Below are 19,079 nucleotides of genomic sequence, written 5' to 3'. Positions count from 1 at the left end.
GTCAAGACCAGCCAAGTGCGCGTCCCTGAAAAAAAAACCCCCTTTGCGCTAATGGTTTCCGTCTTTGGCCCGCTCAGCTGGTGTCTACATCTTTGAGATGTTATTGTTTCTTTATGTGATATAATCAAGCAGGTGCATGTTTCTGTCGCGTCTTGACCAATATGGAGCAAGTTTACTTTGTTTACACTGTCCAAAAACTCCCGTGGTTGCATTGATGATATCAATTGATATCATGGCCAATTTCTCGCGCAGCTGCAAAAGAACCTTGGCACAAATTCATGGGCCAACCCGGAGTGAGAGATGTACACTTCTGGCAGTCCCACCCTTCCGGGCAGAACTCCGTTTAACAAGGAGCCAATTGAATCCCATCTGCGGCCATACCGAGGAGTAAGCAGCTCGTGCATCCCCGATGGAAGGTTTTTATTTTTTGTTATCTTCTTCCATCTATCCCTCAATGCTAGACAAAGTTACATTGTATAACTTAACTGATCAGCAAACAAGGGAACCATCACTAACGAGGTATACCGCTGCAACAGACCCAAGCCATCATTCGATGCAAGCGTTTGACTCGGGTTTACCAAATCTAAGCTATGTGGGTAACGTAGGTACATCATACCTTATCCATATGATTAAAGTACTCTGTGGACAAGGTAGGTACCCAAGGTAGGTACAATAACCTGCAAAAGAAACACGGACCAGCGTCGCGTTTCTCTCATTAATCCATGCGCGTTCAATTTCCTAGCATCTGGCGGCGTTTTACGTCGCAGGATAATCAGATCCCAGGACTGGATAGGGATGGACGAAAAGGGTCCTGGATCCCGTTCCTTTGTTTCTGGGAAACGAGCTAACCTACTTTGGGCACGGTCTGCGTGCCATTCAAACTGTTCCCTGTCCTGGGCAATCGCCGTTCACTTTTGCCAGCGGCAATACTCTGGCACAATCAACTCAAGCAGGGATTGGCTCTGCTGACCTTCCAGTGAGCGAGTAAGTCTAGGCTTGCCTGACCTCACCATGTCGCATATGATACGGCAAGCGCATCAATCAAGCCGGCACTCAAGTCAAAGAGCGCAGAGCCCGTCGAGGGGGAAAGACATGCTTGGACTTGCTGAAATGAAAAGAAAAGAAACAGTCGGGTGATTTATTGCCGACGGGTCAATTTCAGGAGCGCACGCAAAAATAGATTTTGGTTCTGTCACAAAAATCTATGCATAGCGACCTCGCTCTTGGCAACAGCACATGACACGCACGTTTTGACAAAGGTTAAAGCGAGGCCAAGGAGTTTTTCGGAGTTTTTATATTTTATTTTTTCTCCAAGCTGGTAGATATCGGATCACTAGCAGGAGCACCGGAGCTTTTACATATGTCAAAATGCCATCTGAAGTACAAACATAAATACTTTTGCACCAAAATGTACAACGCGACTTATATATACTTTTTGTACGTGCCCAATAAACCAAGACCAAGGCATATAGTCCCCTCACAAAGTAATCGGACCAGTCTAGTCCCCTTGCCTGAGTGGATTTGCTGTACTACCCACGAGGAACGTCCCGCGTACGCACTACCACTCTTAGCACAACGGATGTGGATTCGTCCATGAGAACCCCTCCTAGAGCCTCCAACAGAGGGATCCATTTTTTAACCGATGCGCCAGTGCACTTCGATGTGGAATCGGCTTTGACAACCGTGCCTGTGTCCAGGCCTTGAAGATCCGAAAAAAAAATGAAGAAACATTTTGCTGGTTCAGGTACCCATACCCATGCCTTGGAAAATAATTCAGATGAAGAACAAGCATGTCTAGTCATGATCGTCAAAGACTTTTGCCTAATCAGGACAACATATTTCCCGGGAATAAGTACCTTGCGCAAAAGCGCGGGATGACCGGTGATGTCTACAGTATTTACTATGTAGTACCTTAACCAAGGCATATAATATACTCCACTCCAGATTTGATCGGCCGAGACTTTCCCACTTGCAGAAGCAAATCTTTGTCCACCCACACCCGTCCCGCGTCGTACAGTGAAAATTTCCATAACGTCTTTTCCCGCTGTTCGTCCTGCCTGCTAATTCGTTTCAGATCTAACCTTTGGAGGGTCATGAGCACTATGGTATTTTTTAGGAGTGCCATCTGAACCATATTATTCGACAGGCTCGCCCTGTGGCCCCTCAATGCAAAACGTGGCATGTAGTGGAGATATGCCACTAGGGATCGCAGATGGAGAAATTTTACCTGCCGGGATACCTGCCCTTTTCTTCAGGGACGATGTTTGCTGCAGAGATTATAATTAATTTCTGAAGCATAGGAATTGACGTGTTTGTTATATTGCTATGCCGAAAACACCAGCCATACTATAACCTGTTTACGCGCGCGTCATTCAGTTGGGCGCTTTAATAAGAACAAAGCCATGCCAACAGAAATGCAAGCCGTAGTTGCTTCACAGGCGTATTGAAATTCAGGGTTGCAGATATAAAAAAATCAACCGGATACGATCCATGCTTGCAAACTGCCAAGATGCCCGCGGAGCCCAGTCTGAAGCAATATTAATTTGGACACGATACATTGTTTTCCTTTTCTGCCTTACCGCACCTGATGATACTTGGTGAAGAGGTTGTTGGTAGCCGAAGGTGTTTTGGTCGCGTTTCTGTTATTTAAAGACCTGACTCGCGTGAGCAGGTATTTCCAAACCACGTAGGCCTGCGTGACGAGGTACACTATACCAAAGGGACGGACGCCCTGGAGCGACTGTCGTCATAACTGCATTAATCAAACTGCGAACCGGAATAAATGTTGTTTTATGACTAGGAACCAGCTTCAATCGATTTGGAGTAGGGATGGGGGAGAAGTGTACCCCCAAGCAATACAGAAAAAATTGTAATAATAATAATTAACAACCAACACTAACAACAGTAGACGAGCATTTCGCCATCCTCGAGGCATTATCTGGCGGTTACATCGTGTAGGGGCCAAGGCGTTTCCTCGGGCGCTTCTGCAAAGGCGACAGACAATTTTGACGGTTGGCGCAATGATGGCCAAACCTGATCTTAGTCTCACTCGGTACTAGACCAGAGAAGAAAATAATTAATTAGTAGAGAATACAGAATAGGCAAAATAAAAAGTAACGGTCTCCATGCCCGCCGTATTACCGCCGTCCAACAGCCAACTCCAATGCGACGACAGCGGTGAGCATATATCGGGTAGCAGTGCCGATAGCTCAAAAACCTGAGCAGCAGACCCTGATTAACGTTGTCCATGCCTGTCGCTCTCGCATCGCCTGTCTACTTTGAGGGGTTGACAAGAGTCATGCTCGAGGGGTGTTCCATGTCGTCATGAACAGGCTTCCTTTTCTAGAAAGGCGTCTCTTGCTGCTAGTCTAGTTGGCAGAACAAAGATCCGAGCTCGGACGGCAAGCTCGCTTTTAGCTATGTCTCTCAGCTCAACTGAGGCCAAGGTAGGGGAAAAAAGAAAAAAAAGCTAGATGCACATAAAAAAAAGAAAGAACCCCATCCGACAAACGAACTATCAGGCGAATTCAGACGCATGTCCAGATTGTCACACGAACGATGGGCAACTTGAGAATTTTGTCGATCCGCGGAATTACTTGGCTATTGCCTGCCTGCCTGCACCGGTGGTTGGCTCAAGGATTCGTGTTGCCTGCCGAGTTGCATTTGGGGGGTACGGGGGGGGGTCAAAAGACGAAAAAGCGGTCCCAGATTACTACCGCATTGACACTAGCGTTTTCGGAACAACCCTCCCAGTCCCTGCAGGGCTAGGTACATGCAGTTCAGAACGCTACAAACGGATTGATCCCGCTTGGGTAATAAGACCGTAGCTTTGTTTCCAATAGTGAAATATTCTATACCGATAGCCGTTGTAAAAAGGAGCCACCGAATCGCGTCCACCAGCCCAGATTGACGTAACATGGCCGCAATGAATAGCCAGCCCATACACGGTCTCATTCCAAGGGGGCGGCGTCTAGATCCGAGGTCGGCCACGTGAGCCAGTATGATTGATGGTCTCTTACGACAGGACTCGAATGCTAGTACGTCCCTATGCATGTGTTATGTTTACAAATCAACTGCATACATGGCCAAAGTTGAGAGTCGTGGATAAAGGTGGTGTGTACTCTGAGGTTGTCACTGCACACATCTTGAAAAATAAGATAATCGCCCCCCCCCTCCGCTGGACATCAGGAACAAAGCAATCTGTAAAATTTTCATCTCGATCTTCAATGTCCTCGTACGTAGAATTCAAAGCACGTCTTTGGCGTGATGTGACATGAAAGAGCACTTGGCGACGTCAACTTGTCAGAATTAGGCAATCCCCAGCCACCCTTCCTGGTCCGTGGGCGGAAAAGTGTTTCGGAGACTGAGGGCGACTGTAAGCCGACCGCTGGAAGCGCGCTAGACCGGCACCGGAACAGGGCCCTGGTCAGGAAATGATCCCGCCTTGATTTGGTACGTTGGGTTCCGTTCCTGCGGAATACAAACAGGAAGCGTGACCCAGAATTTTTGCCTGGTTGTCGAGAGAAATACGGCGAAAAAAAGGCCAGCGCCTCCCTTCAAGTTCTTGTTTTAATTGAACAAGCAGCTGTTAAGAGGTCTAAAGCGCGCATGCTTTTATTCCTTTCAATTTCAAAACAAAGTCGTCCCCCCCGTACATATCAAATCTTCACCCACCGTGCGCACACGCGCCTCCTGGCAGTGGTGTTATTTTGGTTTTTGGGGACGCCCCTGCCACCTTTTTAGCTGGCTGCTGTCTTCAATCTTCGATCCACATAAAAGCCTCCACCTCCCGGCCGGTCCACTCACTCCTTGGTCTCCACTCATCCAACCATTCCACCCGACACTTGGAAACGGTTTTTTTTTAATCGTTCTGCGCCCACCAAGCAAGCAAGGAGAGCGCAGCCCACAACGCGATACTATCTTTACTACCTCCTTGCGCGTTTTTGACCAGGGACTGGGAACCACTGTGCTTGCCACGTCTGGACGGTGAGAGAGAAGTGGATATAATACCCTGCCTGGGTTGAAAGAAAACGGAGAGCGCGAGCTTTGACGCAAACCAGAAAGCTCCTGCACAGGCGCCGCGTCCAGGGCTCGAAGAAAAAAATTCATCAAGCCTACCTAGGTCTCCACTTGGCCTCCTCCCAAAGATCTTTTTCAATCAGCCAAAATCCACAATCACCCGCGCCCACACCACCCACAAGAACCGCCTTCTTGAGCCTCACATCACCCACTTCGTCCTTTTTTTTTTGTGTGCTTATCTCCACTCGAGACTTCTACCTTTCCTATCCACCATATCAACGAACTATTCGTACCAAGCTTTTAGCCCCAGCACGGTCGACGACGCGCCCAACTAGTTCGGCTTTGGTGTAGCACAACCGACCATCGCGTCCATCCCCAGAAGATTTATTTTCTGTGACAACGGCAACCGAGTCCCTAGCTATCCGCCGCCAAACGCGACCAAGCGCAAAAGCTACAGCTCAGCTCTAGCTTCGTCCCGCACAAACTCGACCAACAGATCGCGTCGTATCAAGACGGTATTGATTTTGCCGAAAACCACAATCACCACTCACTTCACCGTTAGGCGCTCTGCCAGTCTTCCTGGAATCTCCGGGTCGAATGGTCAGCCTTTTGTAGATTCGCAAAGGTTGTTTTTGAGAAGGAAATGGACAACTCCCAATACTCGGCTAATGTGGTAAACACGACTACTACGGCTTCATACCCCTCGCCCTCTGCGACTTTAAACGGACTTCAGAATCAGCAGCAAAACCATTCGGGACAGCCGCAAACTCTGCCTCCCCTCCAGCCGCAGACGCATAGCATGCAACAACCCCAGCAGCAGCAACAGCATCAGCAACAACAGGCGCAGCAGCAGCAGCACCAGCAGCAGCAGCAGCAACAACAACAACAACAACAAGCTTCCCCATACGGTAGCTACCACAACACCCCTCGGACTACTGCCACGCCCAACCCGTCTGGCACTCCAACAATGAGCAACTATCCACCTCCCCCGGGGCAACAAAATGTTGCACGAGCCCCGTACCCTGGCATGATGCCCGCGCCGCAGTACCAACAACCTCACCCCGGCTATCCCACCACAACCTCAATGATGACCCAGGCATCGACCGCAATGGCCCACCCTCAACCTATTGCGCCCGCGCCTCCTGGTGGTCGCGCTCCCCCGGTATTGCGTCCAATGCCCGCGGGTGGCATGGTCCCTCAGGGCGGCATGTCGTCGCCATACGCGCAGAGCCCATTGATGCCCCAGCCTCAAATGATGCAACAGGAAGGCGACGCGCCGACACATGTGGTTGGCTCTCAGGGTCGCCGAGGAATCCTCCCGAGCGCGCCGGGTAGGCCCCAGGCCCCGGTCGCTGGCAGCCAGGCGGCAAAGAACCAGATCCCCCAGAAGGATGCCGACGGGAAGTTCCCGTGCCCTCATTGTAACAAGACGTACCTGCACGCCAAGCATCTCAAGAGGCATCTTCTGAGACGTAAGTTTTGCCCTGCTTTGCTGGTTCTGACGTGAAAGCTGCTCAACTGACACATTAATAGACACCGGCGACCGCCCGTACATGTGTGTCCTGTGCCGCGACACCTTCTCCCGTAGCGATATTCTCAAGCGCCACTTCCAAAAATGCTCGATCCGCCGTGGCAACCCCACTGGAGCAAGCCATCTCTCTCACCCGCATGCGCACGTCAAGAAGAACCAGGCTGCCCAGCAGAAGGCTATGGGTAACGAGAACGAGCTCAACCCCATTAACGGCATGGGCAACATGGGTCCTGATGGGATGGTGCACCCTTTCGGCTTGATCCCGGCTCAGGATGGCATGCCGAACATGTCTAACGACCAGAACCACCTGTCCAGACAGCCCAGCATGAACCGTATGGAAGACCCTAACGACCGCGACCGACGCAGTGTCACAGGTTCCGTGATGGGTAACAACACGCGGCCCGGCAGCTTCGATCAGGGCTACAACGGAACTGTCCCGCACACCATGGCCGCGAACATCAACCCTCAGCTCGCGAACTACCCCATGCCGCCAAACCAAAACGGCATGCCTATGTTTGCAGGACAAGCCTCGAACCAACAATCTGGTGGACTTGACTGGTCTCAAATGTTTCAAGCTGGTGCGCAACAATCAACCTTTAATGATGATTTCCCGTCTAATATTGGACAGACGCAGATCGTAACCATCAAGCAAGAGCCTGAACCGGCTTCCGTCCGACCGAGTGATGCACGAGAAGGCTAGCAAATTTTGTCGCCCTGACCAAAGCCTACTCGAAAAAGGGCTCACGATACCTTTGACGCGCCTGTCCACGACCCTTACAATGAACTCCTAACCAACTACCAGACTTCTTCGACCCTTCCGTACACCATTAGAACGCGTCGATTCCTACGCTGTACACCGTCCTATAATATGAAGTCTTTCCGCCAATTTACTCACTATTTTGATTCTCGCGACTTCCCTCACTACCCGGTATTCGTCTTGGCACCTGTCTTCTGTCGGGTGAATCTCCTCTGAGACGACAATATGCCTTTGCCTTGTCATTCACGATCCAGATGGCACAAACTTCCCCATGGCTGGAATTGCACCCAGAATCATCCATCACGACGAAGTGATGGATCGTTACATCGACTGGTCTTGCGCTGATAGTAGCAAGGATCTGCATGGATACCGAACTGTCCGATTAACAGATATTACTGGATTGAAACATTATCCCTGAGCAGCCGCGCGCAATGACCTTTGAGGATCATCCTCGATCGCGCCCCCAGTTATTGACACTGTGGTGGCACCCAGCAACCTCAGAATTTAAATACGAGAAAGTTGCAAAACTATGTTCTCTTGCGGGGTTGCGCCAGATTGTATCATGTAACGCCTTGCATGATTCGCGCTTATAAGCATTAAAGATACCGTCATGGAACGCTGTGAAAGTTGCTGCAAAACAAAGCAAACAGGATATGCTTGACGAAGTTATCTCTTCTCTTCTCCATCAACTGCGTTTTCTCCAGGGGCGGAAGCACTGAGAGACTGCGACTCAACAGCATGAGCTCAATCTTGACTGGCATAAAGAGTGGGACTTGAACGTGACACCTTGTGGTCAACAGCCCCAAGCTAGTCTAGATTTCTCCCTGGTCTGGAAGATGAAGGCATCAATCAATCTGTCAACTTCATGCGGATCTGTGGCTCGACAGGTCATGGATCTTCTCAAGCCTGCAAGAGGGCATGGTCAATGTCTGATCGGTGACAAGGGCAAGGAAATTATGGCGACTGAGGACGCCAGTGAGGAATACGGAGTGCATGGCCTGATGTCCGGCTTATCACATCAGTGTCCATGGCAGTAGGGGGCCAGGAGGTATCTCGGTTGAGACGTGAACCGGCTGAAGAAGCTACTACAATCTGCACATATTGCCCAAGCACTAGCAATTGCATCATCGGCGTTTAAGTTATTTTCATATTCACCTTTTCGTTTCGAGTTTATCGTCTTTTTATGTTTCTTGGCCTTTCTCCCATGCCAACTGCTTGTTTTTACGTTGTCTTCTCACCAGCATTTTGGGACTGAGGGATGGATAAGTCTCTTCAACTTTCCCTGTTGTCGGCCTGTTCTTGCCCACCTCCGGCCCCCTAAATGTATCTTCAAATCCTGCATAAAAATGGTTTGCCTGGTGGTTGGTTGTCTTTGATATGCATTTCTCGGACGGGCATGCGATGATAGACATATCTAAGCTTTGCATTAGACTTGAGCATTTTGATTTTCTTCCTACCTTGTCTTGCTTTTCTCTTGCCATTTTCTTCGTATAGACAAGCGGAAGAGGACACTTTCGGTCTGGGTGCAAGGCCAGTGTTCGGCGCTGGCGATGCGCTTAGATTGATCCGGATAAGCGGATGGGTTATAACGAGACTATGGATACTTTCTTTCTTTATACATCTTTTCACTCTACGTTTCACCCTCTCTCTTCTTCATTCAAACAAAAAAAGTAATTTGTCCATCTTCTGCTCGAGTACACGATTACGGGAGATGGACACAAAGATGAGATTACTTCGAGTCTGTATCTCAGGCCGGAACAAATAGATGGGTCGAGAAGATAGTTAGTTGCAATCGAGAGAGAAGGATAACTGCCGAGTTACCACGGCTCTCTGTCTACTCGGACATGTGCCATTATACTTTATGATGACCGAGTATATCGCAAGGCAAAGACGGATCTATCCCGTCACTGGCCGTCACTCCCCTGCTTGCCCAGAGCCTGGGAACACAATCAATCATTGGCCCCTCTCAACAACGGTGATACTAGGCTTCAGCCTCTCTAGATCCTTCTTCTCCTTTTCATCGGGGATGATGCCCAACTTTTCTCCTACACTATCCGACCAGGTCAACCCTATGAAACCCCATGCCATGAGTCCCACGCCGAATCCAAGCCTCGCGTTTTTTGACAAGGCCCGGTAGGAACTAAAAGAAACACAGATCAAAGGCTGTTTAGCAAAAGTGTTTTTCGCCCAGCTGGTACCCATTTTGGGCTGGAAAGTGGCGATTCGTCGTCCTGCAGCTGGTTCGTACTGTAGTCTGCAGAATCCGAGGTGCACTCACCGGAGAAGAGACATGATGGTGGCCCACTGCAGTCACTCTGGAAATATTCCAATTTAACTGCTGTTCATGGGTACTTTTCAAGTTAGATGGGGCTTTTTCTTCCATTTTGTTCCCTTTACTTTGTCATTGTTCTCCCAATTCCAGTCTTCCCTCCTATGTCTAATCTCTGATATGGATGCCAAGGAAAGAAACTTCAAGGGGTCACGCACCGGAAGTATTCAATTTCTGTCACCTTGTAGGCTGACAGCGCTTTCAAGCAAATCTAGCGTGCAGCGTCAAGTATCGGTCGAGGAACGAGCCTGTGGAATTACCAGGAGAAATTTTGACGTTCCAGCCCAGCTTCAAATATTAGCTACACGCGGATGAATGACCCTGGAGCTGGATGCAGGTACCATTGAGCCCCGTCCGCTTGTTTATTCACTGGCTAATTACTGATGGTTCTCGAACGCGTTATGTGGGTCAGTAACTACCTACCTTAGGTACCTAAGGTAAGTTAATGGTGGCCCAAGCGCGACTTTGTTCGTCGGTGGAGCCAAAAATTTCCTGGCAAGACATGCAGCAGAAGCTTTATCTCTGGACTCTAGAGAATTGACCCAAAAGAAGTCGTATAATTGCGACGACGCCATCAAAAACGTGTTACTGGAAACTTCACGCTTACGGCCGGCCAGTTCTATGCCCGCCGTGTCGATCTTTTAGACATCTCTTTAAAGGGCGACCTCTGATCCATACCACCCCCGATGGCAAGCTCCGGCGCAGCGCGGCCGGCCGCGAGCCGCGTGCTGCAGCGGTGCCAGCCGTTCTCCTCAAGCACCAGCTGCGCTGCTCCGGTGACCACATGGCGAACTCTGGCAAGGCCTAGCACGGCAGCAGCTACCGCTCAGGCAACGACACAACAGCTGCGTCTCCTGTCCATCTCGATGCCGCTCCAGAAGCGACGCACCACGCGCGACAACAACAGGCTCCGAGGCCAGTCCACCATCCACCGCAGCGGTATCAGGCGGCCGCTCTCCGTGTCTGAGGAGGATATCCCCCAGCCGGTGCAGGACGAGGGCGTGGGCAAGATGCGCGAGGAGGACACGGATCCCGACCACGGTCTTTGGGGCTTCTTCTACGATAAGCAGCTCGTCCCGACACCCAAGCAGCTATCGGCTCACGGCCGATCATGGACTGTCCAGGAGCTCCGCGGCAAGAGCTGGGAGGACTTGCACGCCCTGTGGTGGATGTGCTGCCGTGAGCGCAACCGCATCGCTACGGCCATCAGGACCAGGCAGTTTATCGGCATCAAGAAGGACAATCCCTTTGATGAGGCGGAGGCCAGGGGCAGAACTGTAGGTCAACCGTGATTGTTTCTCTTTTCTTTCTCTAGTCCCCATGTTGTCTGTCTCGAGGCATGGCTACTAGATCCCTCGCGGCACCAGCTGTCAACAGAAACGAGATCAAAATATTCACAAAATACTCCTTACTAACCATTGTGCACATACTACGACGACAAACAGGTCAACAAGACGATGCAGGCCATCAAGCACGTCCTGACAGAGAGGTTCTACGCCTGGGAGGATGCGCGGAAGCTGGCCATGGAGGACCCCGAGATCAACCTGAGCGGAAAAGGCCCAATCTACACACCATCTCTCCACTTTGAGAGCGCAGACACATCATCATACATTGAAGAACCTGTCGCCGACCATCTGGAGACGCCAGAGACATCGGGCCAAGAGAAGGTCGGAGAGTTGTCGCCGGCCGGGGCTGTCGATCCGTCCACTATTCTCGCGAGCAAAACCGGTAAGCCCGTCACAGATGCACCAAGATCGTCCTAGTTTGACAGGCCAGGGACAAGAAGCGAGTTTTCGACCCATGATGGGCAGTGGCGAGCATCGGAAGCTGGATGGGAGAAGGACAGATAGCGGTGGACATCACAAAAAACTACACAATAATTGTGCAGTGAGGGGGTTGGTTGACCAAGCATGTCCGGTCGATCATATGTACTACTGTATTGTACTGTATAAAGAAACTTTAGAGTTGGTGATATAACGGGATATGTACACGTTTCAGCATCAACATCCTCGGTCCACGATGAATAACAGGTGAGTGACTCGAGTTGAAGAGAGAAAAGAAAAAAAAAACGGGAAGGCATATAAGTGTTTCCAGAAATACGGACCCCGTCGTATCTACTGATTGTTCATCGCCAGAGGCACAAGCTGTACACATGGGGCGGGTGGGTTTTTTTTTTTTTTAAAATTCTTTTCTTATTGAGTTTTGTTTTGGTTACCTTTTGGTCGAGGCCGTTTCCTGAACAAGACATAGCAAAGCCCGTTGGGGGAGCGGTCTGGGTTCGCATCCAGAGCATGACAGTCTATGGTTGGTCAAAAGTGGAGGGGTAGTTTCACTCCTCCTCCACCAGGTTAGAGAAGCTATCCTTACCGCCCGGCGCCCACCAGCCAGATTGGGGGCCAGTCCCCAGCCCGTTCGTTCCCCCAAGTCGACAGACTAGCCGCTACTACAACTCCTTCGATACCCACACAAGCAACTCCAGGCGGCAAAGACGTCCTTTTTCCCTTCTCAACCTTTTGCATCCACAAAAGAAACTTCGGCTTTCTACATAATTTGTATTTGCGGGACAAGATACAACCAGTGAACGACTTTTTTTTTCAAAATGGAGGAGATTGCTAAGGAATACGATGTCATTGTGCTGGGCACTGGTGAGTTTTGTCCCGTTTACTTGGTGACCCCATCTTCCAACTATCGCCCGACCCCGCGCACCGCCAAAGAAACGTCGCCGCCCCGGCCGATGGTGGCCGCATGTGCGACTACAACCATCACGGCAGAGGGAAATCAGACACATAACATGGACTTGAAGATCAAGAGAGTCTATTTACTTTCACGTTTCTTCATATGAGGCAATGGACTGACCAATCTACCGCAACCTGCGCCTCTGCCTACCAGGTTTGACCGAGTGCATTCTTTCTGGGTAAGCTAGTAGCCCTGAACGCCTCAACGCAATGATCCGCCTGTACCGAAATGCTGACTGGCTCTATATTTATCACCTTTTTATAGTGTGCTGAGTGTCAAGGGCAAGAAGGTCCTTCACATCGATCGTAATGACCACTACGGCGGGTGCGCATGACAACCCAAACTCCACGACATGGCACGTATCTTTATGCGGCACCATCGGCTAACACTCGATAACTGTCCAGTGAGGCTGCGTCGTTGAACCTGCAAGCGGTCCGTGAACTCACAGTGTGACTGCACATATCTACAAACTCACTTACTGACACATACTCGTCTACGACTCGCAGCTTTTCAAGAAGTACGGCAACTACAACAGCGGAGAGGAGCCATGGGCCAAGTACGGCCGTAACACCGACTGGAACATTGACCTCGTCCCCAAGTTCCTTATGTCCTCTGGCGAGCTCACCAACATTCTCGTCTCCACCGATGTTACGCGATACCTCGAGTTCAAGCAGGTTGCTGGCAGCTTCGTGCAGCAAGGCTCCGGCCCCAAGGCCACCGTGGCCAAGGTCCCCTCAGATGCCGCCGAGGCCCTCCGATCTCCCCTGATGGGCATCTTTGAGAAGCGCCGCATGAAGAGCTTCATCGAATGGGTCGGCACCTTTGACCTTAAGGACCCGGCCACCCACAAGGGTTCGTGAAGTCTCTGTGCCCTAGAAATTTCACATGATGACTTGGCGTGAAGCCTGATGCGGCACGGGCTGACTTACATTGTTTAGGCCTGGACTTGTCTTCTTGTACCATGAAGGACGTTTACGACAAGTTCGGCCTGGAGACCGGAACCAAGGATTTCATCGGCCACGCCATGGCCCTGTACCTCTCCGACGACTACATCAGCAAACCTGGTGGCGCGCCCGAGGCAATCGACCGCATCCGCCTGTACGGGAACAGTGTGGCCCGTTACGGCAAGTCGCCATACATCTACCCGCTTTTCGGCCTTGGAGACCTGCCCCAGGGTTTTGCCCGTCTGTCGGCCATCTACGGCGGCACTTACATGTTGAACACCAACATCGACGAGCTTCTGTACGAGGACGGCAAGGCTGTTGGCATCAAGGCCACCATGACTGGTATCGAGCCCGAGATGAAGTTCGAGACTAGGGCAAAGATGATTCTTGGTGACCCGTCCTACTTCTCGGACAAGGTCAAGGTCGTCGGCCATGTGCTTCGTGCCATCTGCGTGCTCAAGCACCCCTTGGCTGGCACCTCTGATGCCGATTCATGCCAGCTGATCATCCCGCAGTCGCAGGTCGGCCGCAAGAATGGTATGTCATCTCTTGGAGGCTGTAGATTCTGGTACACCCTGCGAGTCACTTGCTAAAACCTCACTCGCAGATATTTACATCGCCTGCGTGTCATCTGCCCACAGCGTCTGCCCCAAAGGCTACTACATTGCCATTGTCTCAACCATTGCCGAGACGTCGGCTAACCACCACCTCGAGCTGCAACCCGGTCTGGAGCGTCTTGGTAAAATTGAGGAGCAATTTATGGTGAGTAGTAGCCATAGCCGGATGGACCAGCAAATAGGATTGGTTTCATTTCTCCTGAGACTTTTGCACTTGACTCTGTATGGTATCTGACAACGTATTAGGGACCCCCTATTCCTCTGTACGCCCCTATCGAGGACGGCACCAGCAGCGGTATTTTTATTTCCAAGAGCTACGACGCCACCAGCCACTTCGAGACAACTACCGACGACGTTAAGGACATTTACCGCCGCGCGACCGGCGAGGAGCTGAAGGTTGAGGGACTCAGGGACCTGCAGGTTGCTGGAGATGAGTAGATTGTTCATAATGATGATGAATATGAATGTTGAAGGTTTTGAGCTCGAGGCCGAATAAGAAGCCAATCAGCAAGCAGAATAAGAAAAGGCTAGCAATTTTCTCGAGCATGCATATATATATATCCCCATCTGATTTCGAAGGTTTGTGTGCTTTTCTCAAGTGACTCTGAGCCTATTGTTAAAAGTGCTTGTTCCGGAACCCATAATGCCCGTCAGCGCCAGTCCTATTCCCGACACTTTGCACAATTGTTCCGTCGAGTCTGGGTGCCCGGGCGGACAGTCTTTGTACGACGACATGACCAAACCACCCCTATCATTGCGTACTTTACCCGTCCCTAGATTGGTAGGTTGATAGGCGCCCCGCACACATGCCAAAAATACTCAAGTCATTTCTCAACAACATGAAGCAGTTCATGAGTTCATGAGCACCGAGCTGTAACATGAAACAAAGCGGTCGTGCATTTCTCTCTGCATTTTGGGGGAAGAAAAAGAGTTTGATATATCTGAGATGAAGCACACCGCAATGAACAGTCAATTTAGCCCAGCCCAACCCAAACAAACTGCGGTCGTTAGAAGTGAAACACCGAAACTCCGAAACTCCAGAGCAGACAGAGTACTTTTGTGTATTACTACCACCATGACACTCATTAACGGCGCTGGGTCTTGCCCATACCGCGCTTTCCAGAAAACTTTTGAGAGAAAACATCGAGTTAGTGAGTGATTGAAAATATAAAAAGTGCGCTGCATGTGCAATGATTGTATGGGTGAAACTTACCAAATGCTTGGCGATGGATGCTGTGGCATGCCTGTCGGCCTCTCCTTGCCTTGCCATCCTGTTCATCTTGCGCTGTGACAGCTTCGCTTGTCTCTCGGCAGCAGTCCGCACCGACTCGTCCGCAACACCATCGTTCCTGCGGTCCGTCGCCGGCTGGCTGCGGGCTCTGCTCTTGGACCGCAGGCGCTCGCGAGGAGTCTTGGCACGACCGTCAATGTCCATGGAATCGATATCCTCAGTGCCCATACGGCTGCGGGTCAGCGACCGGCCTCTGGGACGAGACTGGGCGCGAGCACGGGCAGTGATGTCCGTAGTATCGACACCAAGTTGGTCCAGAGCGTCCTCCATTTGCACCAGAGACTTCTTGGTCGCCTTGCGTGGTATTATCGCCCTGTTCTTGAGCGATTTCTTCATCTTGGCCTCGTTGCGGATCATCGACTGTTTCTCGCGGATGAGCTCGGCCTTGGCCATGACCTCTTCCTCCTCGTCGTCGACGATCTCCTCGTCCGAGTTGTAGTAGCCCTCGGCCTCAAGCTTCTCCTCCTCGGCCTCCAACGCTGCCAGCTTGGCCTCGATTTCTGGGTCGACGTAGTCGTAAACGTTCTTGCCATCGAAGACCTCGGGGATCTTGTCGTACTTCCATTCCGGGTTGTCCAGGATCCACTTCTCTCGAAGGTCCACATTGAAGACACCGGCACCGCCGTTCATCTCCTCAATGTCACGTGCCAACAGCCTCCTCTCTGGGTCCGCCTTATCGTACTTCTTCAGCTGCTTGATACCCTCGGGAACAAAGGTCTCGAGTTGCGAGCCGCCCATGGGCTGGGCAACATGGATTCTTGCCATAACATCGGCAAGACGGCCTCCCGCAGCACCGCTCGACGTTGTGCCCGCCTTCAGCTTCTGTGCCACTCTTTCGGCAATGAGCTTCTCGCATGCCGCATTCTTAACAGCCTGGACTCCCTCCTGAGTATTGCATGACAGCTGCAGCATCTCAACACCGTCAGACTTGAGCAGAGCTTGGAGCTCTTCCTGGAGCTTGGCATCAAGGTCCTCAGGCTTCATCACGTCGATCTTGTTGACGACAATGAAGACAATCTTGTTTGCGAAAAGTGGCTTGATACTCCTGAATAGTTGCATTTGGGCCTGAACGGTGTATCCGCACTGCTCCGACAGGTCCATGAAGTAGAGAATGACTGAGCGCAAGTGCGCAATAGCCGTGATACTTTGCATCTCGATAGTGTTCTGTGTGCAGCGCGTCAGTCAGTACCAATTCTGTGCGACTTTAAAAACACAGAAGCCGATAGCAGTGACTTACCATCTCATCCAGAGGATGATCGAGAATTCCAGGGGTATCAATAACTTGGAACTTGAGGTACTTGTAATCGAGATGACCCACAAAAAGGCTCTTGGTCGCTAACAGGAAACTGAATATTAGACAAATTCATTGAACCGAACGTTTAAGGGGCCCTTGATGGCGCGGAACGTACTGAAGGCATAAGGCTGGACATCCACATCCGCCCTTGTCACACTCTTGAGGAAAGAAGACTTTCCGACATTGGGAAAACCAGCGATAAGAAGCGTACGAGTGGTGGGGTCGATAGAGGGGAGACGACCGAGACTAGGATCAATGGCGGTCAGCTCAGTCCGACATTCGATGTTGTTCCGCGTGCGCCTCCTTGGCCGACCATATAAACTCACTGTTGGCGGACCTGGTCCAAGTAGACCAGAGAATCCTTCAATTTCTTGCAGATGGTCGCCATACGACCCAGAGCGGCGACCTTCAACTGCCTGCACTGGTACAGCGACTGGCCGTACTTGAGAAGACGGACATAGTCTCTCGAGATGGTCTCAATCAGGTGCTTCGCGGTCGAAACCTGACCGAGGGCAACCTTGAAGTGGTCGGCATCGTAGAGTGTGTTAAGAAGATCCTTGTGGAAAGGATGCAGATCGAGAATTCGGGGGAACGACGAGAGGATGGCCTCGAACTTTTCGGAGAAGCTGGATTATGAACGGACGGGGTTAGATGGTTTCTGCAAAGTTGGACAGAAAGAGCTATTTTTGCAAGCATCGCATTCCTTACGTCTCCTGTGTGAATTTGACCTTGCGCGTGTAGAAACCTCTAATACGGCTGATCTTGAAGCCGGCACGGATCTGGGTTGGCAGTCGGCGCTGCGTTCGGCTGAGCACAATGTCCAGAAACTCCTGAGACGTCGGTACCGGGGGAATATCCTTCCAGGTGGTCTTCATTTTGACGAGTCCGTGAGGATACAGGCAGTTCGTAGGCCTGTTTATCGCGGGCTTAATATGAGTTGGACTTGGGTTGTTGTTGTGGTCGCAAAGTCCAGCGTCAGCCACAAAGTCGCTCGCTGTCTGCAGTTCTGTGAGCGGCGGTGGGCGGGCGGGGACTGCAAAAAAATGTCGTGGATAAGAAAATTTTAGAATCCTTATCGGGCTGTTATCGAGACCCCTGCCCCATTAACGATAGCACGCCTTCCCCGCACTCGTCAAGGTTTGAGAGAGCATATGAACTGTCGCCGACTTGTGGTTGAGTAGCTCTCATATGAGACTTTCCTGCCGTTACGAAGTATAACTCAACGAGGGAGTTGCCAGTATTCTTTAGACTCAGCGGTGATACCCTGAGCTGGGCAATCATCCTTTTACATTCTTACACAGATGCGCAGGGGTAGAGGCTTTGGTGAATATCGGTATAGCTGCACCCTGCGACCCCACATTACACAAAAAAAAAATAGCCCTTTTGCGCCTCAGCTCCCACCGCCACCTAGCCGGCTTTACCTGGAGACTGCGCCTATGGCAAAATGGCAGTCTCAAAATAGCACCAACCCAACAAGTAGACTATTTTACGATGCGAGCCTGATTTCAGACTTTAGTTTCGTGACTGTCGCCTGTCAATCGTGCAGTTGAGTGACAAATAGCATTAAGTGCGGATCTGAACTGTGCGATGAGAGAGGGATTGATGTGCTAGCTCTTTTAAATTCTGGCGACATGGCGTGCATTTCAGTCCGAAGCCTTGTATTTACTCCTGTACTCCTCAGTCCTCCGGATGTCGTCCTCCGTAGCAAAGCTCTTCATGCCAGCGATGATGTCGTCGAGGGTGAGGATGGCAATGATGGGCAGGCCGTACTCCTTCTTCAGGGCTCCGAGGGCGCTGGGCATCGGCTTGCTGTCGTCTCCGTCAGGCGACGGCAGCTTTTCCATACGGTCGACGGCGACGACTATGCCGACGACCTCGCCGCCCTCCTGGCGGATCTTTGCGATGGCCTCGCGCTTGGCCGTGCCCGCGCTGATGACGTCGTCGACGATCAGGACCTTCTTGCCCTTGAGCGCCGCGCCGACAATGTTGCCGCCCTCGCCGTGATCCTTAGCCTCCTTGCGATCAAACGACCAGCTCACGTCGGCGTAGTGCGCCGGGTCGAGCTCACAGAGCCTGTTGAGCGTCCCCGTGGCCAGGGGAATTCCCTTGTAGGCGGGGCCGAAGAGTATGTCAAAGTGAAGTGCGGTCTGCTCGCGAGCCTCTATTATGGCCTTGGCGTATGCGTTTGCGATCGAAACGGAGAGCGAACCGCGATGGAAGTTGCCGGCGTTGAAAAAGTATGGGCTTATGCGCTTCGACTTGAGCTCAAAAGTGCCAAATTTGAGTACCCCGCCATCAATGGACGCCTTGAGAAAGTCCGCCTTGTAAGGCGCTAGAGTTTGGTCGGCCATTTTTTTTTCTTTTTGCTTTTTCTGCTTTCCTGATGACACAATGAAAGAAGAAAAAGTTGAGAGAGTAAAACAGGGGATCCGTACGAATAATTAGGCTTTCTTCAAACAGAAAAGAGATGCCCAGGCAGTGCTGTTGGCACAAGTAAACAATGTTCAAGGATGGGACTGATTGACCCAGCAGCCATTGTTAGCGTCCCCAGATCCTGATAG

At 51.1% G+C, this 19,079-nt stretch overlaps 6 protein-coding genes across 6 annotated transcripts; 3 read left to right on the top strand and 3 right to left on the bottom strand.

The window, feature by feature from the left end:
- Window positions 1–4,521: 4,521 nt before the first annotated feature.
- On the top strand, window positions 4,522–10,115 carry MGG_15861 (uncharacterized protein). Its single transcript, XM_003715286.1, has 3 exons — window positions 4,522–6,491; window positions 6,553–7,128; window positions 7,179–10,115. The coding sequence occupies exons 1-3, from the start codon at window positions 5,663–5,665 to the stop codon at window positions 7,208–7,210; spliced, it is 1,437 nt and encodes a 478-aa protein (XP_003715334.1). The 5' UTR covers window positions 4,522–5,662; the 3' UTR covers window positions 7,211–10,115.
- MGG_12354 (uncharacterized protein) lies at window positions 8,831–10,029 on the bottom strand. Its single transcript, XM_003715287.1, has 3 exons — window positions 9,795–10,029; window positions 9,586–9,645; window positions 8,831–9,447 (listed from the first exon to the last, which is right to left on the bottom strand). Exons 2-3 carry the CDS (start codon window positions 9,597–9,599, stop codon window positions 9,261–9,263), a joined length of 201 nt encoding a protein of 66 aa, XP_003715335.1. The 5' UTR covers window positions 9,600–9,645; window positions 9,795–10,029; the 3' UTR covers window positions 8,831–9,260.
- Window positions 10,069–11,740, top strand: MGG_15860 (54S ribosomal protein L4). Its single transcript, XM_003715285.1, has 2 exons — window positions 10,069–10,913; window positions 11,082–11,740. Exons 1-2 carry the CDS (start codon window positions 10,323–10,325, stop codon window positions 11,397–11,399), a joined length of 909 nt encoding a protein of 302 aa, XP_003715333.1. The 5' UTR covers window positions 10,069–10,322; the 3' UTR covers window positions 11,400–11,740.
- A 285-nt stretch (window positions 11,741–12,025) lies between these two features.
- Window positions 12,026–14,511, top strand: MGG_07137 (rab GDP-dissociation inhibitor). Its single transcript, XM_003715284.1, has 8 exons — window positions 12,026–12,281; window positions 12,526–12,550; window positions 12,637–12,696; window positions 12,777–12,804; window positions 12,879–13,224; window positions 13,311–13,853; window positions 13,924–14,078; window positions 14,180–14,511. The coding sequence occupies exons 1-8, from the start codon at window positions 12,236–12,238 to the stop codon at window positions 14,369–14,371; spliced, it is 1,395 nt and encodes a 464-aa protein (XP_003715332.1). The 5' UTR covers window positions 12,026–12,235; the 3' UTR covers window positions 14,372–14,511.
- MGG_07136 (nucleolar GTP-binding protein 1) lies at window positions 14,341–17,536 on the bottom strand. Its single transcript, XM_003715283.1, has 6 exons — window positions 17,227–17,536; window positions 16,845–17,144; window positions 16,634–16,764; window positions 16,462–16,559; window positions 15,147–16,388; window positions 14,341–15,060 (listed from the first exon to the last, which is right to left on the bottom strand). The coding sequence occupies exons 1-6, from the start codon at window positions 17,391–17,393 to the stop codon at window positions 15,019–15,021; spliced, it is 1,980 nt and encodes a 659-aa protein (XP_003715331.1). The 5' UTR covers window positions 17,394–17,536; the 3' UTR covers window positions 14,341–15,018.
- A 545-nt stretch (window positions 17,537–18,081) lies between these two features.
- On the bottom strand, window positions 18,082–19,040 carry MGG_07135 (orotate phosphoribosyltransferase; the record flags this gene model as incomplete). The annotated part of the gene is made up of 2 exons (XM_003715282.1): window positions 18,185–19,040; window positions 18,082–18,098 (listed from the first exon to the last, which is right to left on the bottom strand). Exons 1-2 carry the CDS (start codon window positions 18,867–18,869, stop codon window positions 18,082–18,084), a joined length of 702 nt encoding a protein of 233 aa, XP_003715330.1. The 5' UTR covers window positions 18,870–19,040.
- Between the last annotated feature and the right edge of the window lie 39 nt (window positions 19,041–19,079).

This window comes from Pyricularia oryzae, chromosome 2 (genome assembly GCF_000002495.2).
Source record: "Pyricularia oryzae 70-15 chromosome 2, whole genome shotgun sequence".
In the NCBI taxonomy this organism is placed as follows: Eukaryota; Fungi; Ascomycota; class Sordariomycetes; order Magnaporthales; family Pyriculariaceae; genus Pyricularia; species Pyricularia oryzae.
This window is presented reverse-complemented; position numbering and strand designations above follow the sequence as displayed.